The 10133-nt window shown below is 42.3% G+C and overlaps 1 protein-coding gene across 3 annotated transcripts in view; it reads left to right on the top strand.

Annotated features, from left to right (window-relative positions):
• Positions 1-4948: 4948 nt before the first annotated feature.
• Positions 4949-10133, top strand: part of plecb (plectin b) — a 67480-nt gene continuing 62295 nt past the window's right edge. For 2 of the 3 annotated variants that reach the window (XM_080040248.1, XM_080040251.1), the window contains exons 1-2: positions 4950-5275; positions 5423-8608. In XM_080040248.1, coding sequence (XP_079896374.1) covers positions 5458-8608 — 3151 coding nt within the window. In that variant the 5' untranslated portion in view covers positions 4950-5275; positions 5423-5457. Of the gene's footprint in view, positions 5276-5422; positions 8609-10133 lie in introns of all 3 variants that reach the window. The other variant, XM_080040247.1, reaches the window with a different exon arrangement.

Genomic DNA, 10133 nt, shown 5'->3' with positions numbered 1-10133 from the left:
TTTCTGCAGTCTACCCTTGCATGGGTGGGCTACTGTCCAATTCTGAGAGGCTGTGGGGGGTGTTGTGAAGTTGGACACCACTAACGCATGACAGACAGCTGGTTGGAGAGAGAGTAAGAAAGAATGGGTATTTTTGGGTGCTCCTGCTTATTTTTGGTCAGTAAGGAGGGTGAAGATAGGCATAATCTGTGACTTCATTTCTTTCCACTCTGGAAAAGGAGAAGTCAGTGTGATCTGTGACTCGTGGAGTTGAGAACACAAGTGGGGGCCTGTCATTTTCACCTCAAGCACAAATCACTTTATGGATTTTCCATGTGCATTTGTGTGTATGTTGGTGAAACAAAAGCCAAGAGTGGGCTTTTTTCCCTCTTCTCGCACAGAAGGCTATTGTGCTTGTGACGTCAGCACGGTTTTAAATTACTTAGCCTAGATTTTCCCCAACAATTATTCTTTGCTGATATTTTCTTTCACTTATACACGGTTACAGAGACTTAAGTTTATAAAGATGTCTAACTCCACAGTTTCCTTTTAACAAGCCTTATGTAACTCCCAAGATATTTCTGGATTAAGAAAAGGTGAGACTTGTTGATTTGCAAACCTTAAGTATGTTGATTCATCTCAGAACATTACTTTGTATATTGTTTCTTGTGCCTCAGTTACAGAAAAAGCAAATAATTGTTCTCTTTCTACTGTAATTGGCCCCTTGATTTTACCAGAGTTGTCTAAGAACAGTTGATTATTTATATTTTCAGCAGTTTGAGGAATGCCAAAAACACCTCTGTCTCTTTCCATGCTTTCCAGCTCCTAACACACAGTACTTCTTTGTATGCAGCCATTTTGTGGTTTCACCCACTCCTGTGGGTTTATGTTTGCTGGTACAATTTATATATATACACACATGCATTATATTTACTGGCTACAGCCCAGGCCTATCTCTAGTCCCTTTGGCTATGAATGGGACATACAGTCCACTTAAAGTCAACAATATTTTACCTCACATGATCCTCCAGAAATACATCAAGAGTGACCAGCCATTGTCAGGTGTTAATCCTTGAATAATCATCATCCTTCTTCATTTCAAAGGCAAGCTCTAATTGACATGTTGTTTATGCTGACACATATAGATATCAATCAGAGTTATCTGAGGTTTTGTATGAGGTTGGGATTGAGGCCTCACATGTAGTAAGTCAGCATCCTACAATTGTCAAATCAACAAGTCAGGTTTATATATAGCCCAACACCACCCATTTGTACCAGACATATCTACAGTGCAATACAGGACACCCTATGGGCCCTGGACAACTAAATAAAATAAAATAAAATGACTTTGCCTTTTCCAACTGTACGCACAGGAGGCACAGTGATACAAATTGAATGGCAATCCATGCAATGCCTAATGAGACATTTCACTTAAAACCAAAAATGTCAACCCCATGGTGGCAATTGAGGAGAATTAAATGATTAGGCTTAACAAAGTCAATTATTACTGGTGACAAACCCAACCCCCGTAAAAAGCTAAATATGTCAAGTCTGTAAGGGGGGGACAGCTGTCCCTGACAGTGGGGTCACTCGTCATATATACGCACTACCTAGCCAGGAGACAAGACCCTCAATTGAGAAAGGGCCTATCGTCCAGATACAAAACAAGTCATTGTGCGTTACAGAATGATTAGTAATGACTACAAATATGTTGAAAACCCCTTAAGGGCCTACTGTCTGTGTGTTATCTACCTCATATTATTTTACAATACTTGGCTTACTTTTTAAAATGCATTTACAGGGCAGCATTGTGACTTGTAGTGCTTCAACAGATGCAATAACTGGTTCCAGTTTTTGTCATGTCAGTAGCTGACTGATGGCAGAGACCTATTGTATTTGTCCTCTGCTTTAAAAACTACTACAATATCCAATATAACTTATAATAATTGACAGTCATTTATGGAGCTAACCTGTAACAAATAATAATATGTGTCATTCGTTAGGAGGAGCCATCATTCAACATATTCACACATTTGTTCTTTAGTTTCAATATTGTTGACTTCACACTTCGCCATCTTGTAATATAAGCACATACATTAGTGGGTATGAAAGGCTCTGTTGACCTTTGCTTTCCCTGGAAGTGGCTGGAGTGGCTCAGATCTGATATCAGAATTGAGGGCACGTGTGCAGGCCCAATAGAAGCAAGCTTTTTCACTGGGCCAGTCGCCAGCTACCATCAGTTGGTGGTGACAAGTCTATTCTAGGACTTGTAGGAAACTCCTTACCAGGGCACTTTTCAGACTTTTCTCTTCCCCAAAGTCTTCTTACTCCTTTATCTGTTTCACTCAATCACATTGCGCATCCATTTGCGGCTGTCTGCAGCGGTGATATCTGTTTATAGACTGCATAAAAGTGGTTATAGCTATGGTGGGCTTACTTACCACTCCCTTCTGATAGTCTATTTCTGATATGTTATCATGTTCCCAATGCAACCTTAAACCTGCAAACCACAATAGTAACCAACAACTCACTTTGAAAAGCCGCATAAGAGGCACATACTTCTCACTGACAGGGTTTGTATGGCCCATGGTACAGGAATATTTGTAGTGGGTATATCCAATGGGTGGATGACTGAAGAGCCAGGGCTTTAAGCTAAAGTATAGGTCACTGTTGGAAGTTTAAAGTTCACTGTACATTTTGCGCCTATAGAGTGCATGCAATCACACTCAGTATAGTTAATGCACATTTAAGTCGAGCTACGGTTATTCCTACCTAAAACTACTTTTTATTCAGCTAATGAATGCAAATGAATGGCTTGCATGTTAGCAACGGCTGTAGAGAGTTGTGTTGCTCCTATTGTTATTGTATACAGTTTATACACATTAAAAAAAAGTTAGCAAGCGAGCAGCTAACTTGTTCAGGAAAAAAAATTTATCGAACAGCTAATTCCCATGTCAAGCAGTGATTCTTAACAGCTCTGTACGTATATATATTTTGTGCTGTTTTACAATATGTATTAACTGCCAACTGGGAAGTTTAACACACAATAACGAATGGCTAAAATAATAGAAGGTTTCAGAACCAACTTTATATGAGCCTGCAGATTTGCACATGCACAGACACAGCCATCATTCACAAGCTGCTGTCACTGCCGCCACTTCTTCAATGTCAGGCAAACTGCAGCTTGTCACTGATAAGATTTGTTTCGTAATATTTTTCTATCACAAATTACCTGAGTATGCCTTTGTTCTTCCACGGAAATCTCCGCCCAGCTTTCAGTTTGGATAATTACCTTTGCAAGCACCACTACAGGTGATTATCATCGTGAGAGAGTTTTAGTAGCCTACTTATCTGTGATAGCTGGAGTACATACATACCTGCTGCATCACCTCCTAGTCTAACTAGATACATGTTAAAGAGCTGTCATGTGGCTGGCTTCATTATTAAGTTCACTACAGTAATGCCAAAAACCAAAGGACTTGTTAAATGTATTATCGCTGTAGTATGTGTCTATATTTAATGTGTGTCTGTAGTTACTTATCTGTAGTGACTTATATTAACAATGAATGTCCCTGCTGTGGAAGGAATAAGTACTATCTTATCACATCATATCATATCATATTTTATCTTATCTTATCCTATCTTATCTTACCTTATTTTAGTTTTAAACATATGCCTACTTTATGTAAGACAACCTCAGATCATTTTAGATGTTTTTGATTGCAAAAGAAAGCTCTCCATTGTACTAATGGTTTGTTTCACAACACATCAGTGTCCCTGCTAATAGTGGTCTGATAAATGACAGTGTGGTCCAGCTGTCCAGGACACTAGATTTATGACTGCTCCACTACAGCCCTGAACGTGGATTTGTGGCTTACTCATTTTTCTGTTGCCATGGCAAATAAAAACACAACAGTATATGTCAGTGTTTGTATGCGTAATAGTGTGTGTGGTTTCAAAAAGCAGTGGAAAACCATCGTTTCATTGCCTCTATAACTTTGCAGCCAGTTCACTGTGTTCCAACATAGTACTGTTTGCTTACTCCACTCTTCAGTATATCCTTTTTTTTCAATGAGGTGAGTAAACATGTACTACTCTTCTGTACCCCACAATGGCCAGTTTTCCCTACAGTTTGGCTATTCACTAGACAGGCCATGCAAGGACACTCACTGACACAGATAGACGGACGGCAGACAGATGTACAGAAGAGAGAAGTGATCTGGGAAAAGAAATCTGATATCATGTTCCTTTGAGTGCAGAGAAGGTTAGCTATAATGTGCAGTCCTTTTTATAGACATATTTTTTTAGGTCCCTGCTAAATCAAGTCTTGAAGCCCTAATGTTAGCTGCCTGAAGTAGCAACACAAATGCACTGTGATGCTTTACAGCCAGTTGCATCACTTTAATGAGCTGCAACGGGAAATACTGTATACTCTATGTAGTTTCCTTTACTTGGTTACTTGGTAACCCTCCAAACAAATACAATTAAAAATAGATTTTAACTTAAGTGTACGTTCTGTTGCTTTTGTCTTTTCAGATTTAATTTTTCATGTCATGTCTATCAATTATTTTCGAAATGTTTCTGTCTACTGAGTGAAATCACTTTCACTGTGTAGAGTATAAGCTCCCCAGTAATACCTGATCAGGAACTATGTAAAACTAGAGATCGTGTGCTAGATATCCTACATGCCAAGCAAGTCACTCCATGGCTGGATAGATGTTGCTGAACTTGTCTTATCTCTTCTAAACTAATCTCCCTTTTTGAACAACCCACTTGTTGGCGATCTGCCAAAGGGTATGTGTCAGCCAGTCGCAATGTGTGTTTATAGGTGTGTGTGTATACATTATGTAGGAGGCGTGTGCTTTGCGGGTGGGCGTCTCCGTAAAAGTCACAGAGCTACAGAACATGTGCTCGGACACACTTCATAGGTGTGTTGCTCCATTCATTTGACTTTGCTTTAATTACTTTATATGTTTTATTTCTTTGCTTCCTACTTCTCGCTTTAGTATTTACTTTAGTGATACTTTCCATGCAAGTTGTTTTTCCTAAGAAATAGAGAGAGAAGGTAGGAGGGGCCAGACAGAGAAGTGTGCTTCACTCTCTCTCTCTCACACACGCTGCCTCTCTTCCATTCTGTCATTGCCATCTCGGGCAGAACGGAGACTGTTCATTTCCAGCCACGCTGCATTTAGAGGGGACAGCACACTTTTGACTTTGTGTAAGTCAGATTTCACAGAGGATTATCTTTTTTCTTCACGATATCCAAAGGATCCGCCAAGAACGAGAGGAAAATACAGTAAGAGAAAAGATTACAAGGATTTCTTCTTTCATTTTTTTCTAATTGAATTGAGAAGCACGTGACAGCCGGTTTTGCCACTGGATTCTTTCGCACAATTAGACGTTCTATTCTCTTATTATATTCCTTTCATGTTGTTATTTTCAGTTTCACGTTGGGAGAGTTTACTGATATAAAGCACAATGGTTGCTGGAATGCTGATGCCCCTGAGGGACCTGAGGGCCATCTATGAGGTGCTGTTTCGAGATGGTGTCATGGTGGCCAAAAAGGACAAGAGGCCCCAAACCAACCACCCTGAGATAGAAGGTGTGAGCAACCTACAAGTAATGCGTGCCATGGTGTCTCTTAAGTCTAGGGGATATGTGAAGGAGACATTTGCATGGAGACATTTCTACTGGTATTTGACCAATGAGGGCATTGTTTACCTGCGTGACTACCTCCGCCTGCCCTCTGAGATTGTTCCTGCCTCCCTTCAGAGGGTTAGGAAACCAACTGCCACCCTGGCCCTTGCCCATCGGGCTGCACAGGTCCAAACTGTGGAAGGTCCAACATCTTATGTTCCTAAGCCAGGACGCAGGGTTGAAGCAGAGAGCCAAGAGGGTCTGGCTGAACGTCAAGGCTACCGCCATAAGATGATGGGTCCCGGAGAAAGAGAGAGCTACTCTGACAGGACCCCCAGGTTTAGGGGTCGTCCACTGGCGGCAGAACCAGTCAGGCCAAAATCATCATGGGAAGTGGAGGACCAGCCTCAGCGTCTGGTTAGAAAGGGTACCAGCTTCATGAGTGAGGCAGCTACTATGGAGGAGAGCAGGGTAAGAAGAGTCTCTCGTCAGCAGCCTGATGTGGGCAGTGATAAACCAGTGACAACATATCAGGAGAAAAGAGTGTTGGAGGTCCAAAAGGAGAAAGCACCGATGTCTGTCCTGGTTCAGAAGGGACCTTTGAAACAGGATGTGTCACAGACCACTCTGACATCAGTGCACTCCAAAACTGTGGCTGCAGTCACTAAGGCTACAGGTGCTGCAACATCACAGAGTCCAGCTCAACACTCTAATCCCAAAACAAATACAGATAATCCTAAAATTGCTGCTGAAGAAGATTCCATGCAGCCAAGTGAGATGGTAACATGCAAGTCAGCTAAACCTGTTGTTACAGAGGTCAAAGAAGAGAAAACAAGAAAGGTAATTGTGGACCGAGACACTACCGACACCCCTGTCATTACACAGCATGTCATTAAGGATGTCAAAGAAGATAAGCCAAAAAATTTGAATATGGATCCATTTAAATTTGAAAAGGTGACGGCTACATCTGAAACAGCTACTAATGAAGTAAAGCCCCAGGTAGTTATTACAATGGCTGCTGCTCAGGATACCTCTACATCCTTTTCCACCACTGCCACTGCTACCCCTGTCTCTACAAAATCTTACAATAAAGATGTCAATGAGGAGAAGTTTAAGAGAGAAGCTGTCAAAGTTCCCCAGAAAACCACTGTGGTGACTGAGTCTTCAATGTATGAAGTTAAAACTACCATTAGTTCAACAAGTTTCTCAGGAACTACGTTCTGTGCTGAAAACACAAAACCGATCAAGGGGAAAGCTACAGTCACAGAACGGAAAAAAGCTGATGTAAAAGAGATTCCTCTTGTCAAGCAAGAAGACACACTTAAACTCTCAGCACAGGGTCTCCTATCAGCCCAAAATACTGCCACCACAGAGGTAGTTATAGAAACCAAAAAAGTGGTTGAGGGGAGCATTCAATCAAAAAAGAAGAAAAATAAATCCCCAGGTGAGACACCTAAGAGTATTAATGCAGAGGGATCATCCGACTCAAAGTTGGAGAAGGAAAAAACCTCTATAGATACACCCCCTGAGGAGATGGCTGAAAATACCCCGCTAGTCACACCAGTGATTAAATCAGAGCCATCAACAGTGTGTACCAGCATAAAGACTGAGGGAACATCAGCTGTAGAGGAAAAAAAGACTAAAGTAGATACAGAAAAAAATATCATAGTTAAGGGAGTCTCTAAACAAACCAACGTGAAGCAAACAATAGAAGTCCCTAGACAAACTGAGGACAAGAGTATATATGAAGTAGTATCACTACAATTAGATCAGATCCCAGCAGTGCCCCCAGTGGAGCTTCCACATGTTGCACATGGAGAAGGAAAAGTTGAGGGAAGCAGTGTCAGTAAAACTACATGCTCCAAGGAAAACACTAACACAGAGCTGGTGAAATCTGAGAAGCTGACTGTCACTAAAGTGCAAACAGTGACAGTTCAGAAAATAACTCAAGTGGAGCTAATGCAAGAGAGCCCTAAACCTGAAGAAAAAAGCCCTGCCCCACTATCTGAATCTCATATAACCACATTTGAGACAAAATCCCTTACAAGCTCAGTGCAAGCTGCAGAGGAATCTTCAAAGGGTAAGAAGAAAGGTAAAGGGAAGAAGCAGGCTCAAGCACCAGTATCAGACACAAAGCCTGTGTTTTCACCTGAAGCAGAAGCATTGCTGTCCACTAACGTTACATCATTGTCCAAGGCCCCATTTAAAGGCTGCCTTGTCACGGCCTCTGAACTGAGAGAAGTGAATCTTTCTCCAAAGATGACTCCTGAAAGAATGTGCAGTGAGGAAACCAGGCGGCCAGCAGCTGTGCTCTGTGAGGCCCCGGCAGACAAAGGGGAGGTGGAGCCAGCAGAAAAAATCAAGCGGGAGGTTCCGAAAGCAAAAACATCCTCCACTGCAAGGGAAGCACACGCAGCCAGAGAAGTATCGTCAGCGGCACCAGTGGTAACGGCAGAGGCAGCTGTAGCCCAGGCGCAGGCCAGCCCCCTCACCAAACAAGAGGAGCCTCCCAGAGTTGCACAACATTTATCCAGTCAGGCAGCAGAGCGCAGCACAGCGAAAGGGCTCTCTGTGTCTGAGGCCTTAAAGCAGGAGGAAGAGAAGAAGAGGAACCCCAAGGAGGCCACACCCTCTGCCACTGCCACACCCGCAGCTGCCCAGCCTCACCTGGGGGACACCTGTGACTCTGTGAGCTCTGATCTAGACGAGGCCGCCATGAAAAGGAAAATTGTAGTGGTCGAAGAGTGGGTTGAGGTGAAACAGCTTCGCAGTCCAGATGAAACTGGGGAGCAGTCACCTCCTCCGCCACCTGTGCAACCTGAACAACAGGAGGAAGAAGAACTGGACCTGGATGTTCTGGAATCAATTGCCATAGAGCGGGCACTTTTGTCCGGGGGGGCGGGGTCCAGGGTGCATGGAGCCTCACCTGATGAAGAATGGGACCACTCACTGGCGGAACCAGAGGAGAAGACATGGCCTCATTTCGTTGAAGGTTTGAATGCATTCCTTTTAATCTACTTCCACCTCCTCTCTGTCTGGGTGATGTAATTGCCTGTGCATTAAGTTTCCCATCTTTCTTTAAATTCTGGGAGGTCTTGGGTATGGCCTTTGATGACAGCTCTATTGTTGCTTCTCGGCATTGTCATGTACTTAAAGTATTTCATACTCTGAAGGACATTCCCATGCTGTAATTGTCCATCTCTCCCTGCACTTCCAAAGTATTATTTGGAGTGATTTGATTACAGTTTTGGGCTTGAAGTCGCATATTGCAGAGCCCAGCCTCTATACGCTGTGATTAGAGTCAGTATCTCTTTAGGAATAGTTTCAGTAAGATGGTGCGAAGAATGCATTGAGATGTGACTGTGATTTAATATTGTGTGTGTTAAAATAGAGAAAGCATCAGTAACACTGTCATAGCACACTCTGAAGTGTTTTTGAGACAGTGTCAGATTCCACACAGGCATTATGACTTGGGTTCCTTTTCCATCACTGGTTGAAAATATGCTTAAAAGGTGATTAAAAAGCCACACTTTAGCATGCAAGTAAGTCTAAAATATGCAATGTACCACACTGTTAACATGCAGACCAGGGCAAGTATATATGAACTTGAACCCCAAAATCCCACTTTCTCTGGGTGGTTAAATTCCAGTCATGTCTGGTAATAAATTGTCTCAGTGAAAACAGGAATCTCTGGAGCCATCTCGGAGTGTCTGCCAAAAGAGATTATGCAGACCTGCAGTCAGTCCAACAAGGTGGGGTTGTATGCTAACATCCAGCCTCGCCTTTTCCCTGAAGAGATAGTTTTGTGTGAGCAAAAGCTTGACTGACTATGACAAGGAGGTGTGGTGCTTTTGGAAGCATTTTCTCATCTCTGCTCCAGTAAGACTGTGTTCTTGGCACTGTATGTTCTGTGGATGTTTTTAAGGTTATCCCGTCAGCCTGTCTTGTGAAGGAGATAAGCATCTCCCCCATGCATACCATTATGTAATGCTATCTGTAGGATATGTGAGCTATGCAGACAATGTGATAACAGAGGCATATGTTGACCTCCTTTGCTTGATCTGGAAACTGTTTTATAAATGATTATGAATAATAGTTCCAAATAGTGTAGAAGAAATTGCCATTTGATGTTGTGGTTAGTTCTGCTGAAGTGACATTCACAGTGCTCATGTGAAATCAGGATGCTAAAGCCTTTTCATGTGACTCCAGATTGTTGGATGATGTCTAATATTTTGCAACTTTCACAAGTCAAATATTATGTTATTTTGGCTAATGTGTGCTTTTTGGTATCCCAAAGAGGGTGTAAAGCAGGGACTCCACATGGGCGTTGTCTGTTGTGGGTGTGAGCAACAGACAGAGAGTCAGGAAGTTGGAATAGCTTGCTCACAACTTTATGGGTGTGTTTGTTTGGTTCCACACGTGACAGCAGATCTGGATTCAATTAGCATGTGGGTTCCTTTATTCAACTATTCAGGAGGATTTTGTCCCTTTTGCAGTTTTATATAACTATATTTTTG

The sequence above is a fragment of the Ammodytes marinus genome (assembly GCF_949987685.1).
Source record: "Ammodytes marinus genome assembly, chromosome: 13".
In the NCBI taxonomy this organism is placed as follows: domain Eukaryota; kingdom Metazoa; phylum Chordata; class Actinopteri; order Uranoscopiformes; family Ammodytidae; genus Ammodytes; species Ammodytes marinus.
This window is presented reverse-complemented; position numbering and strand designations above follow the sequence as displayed.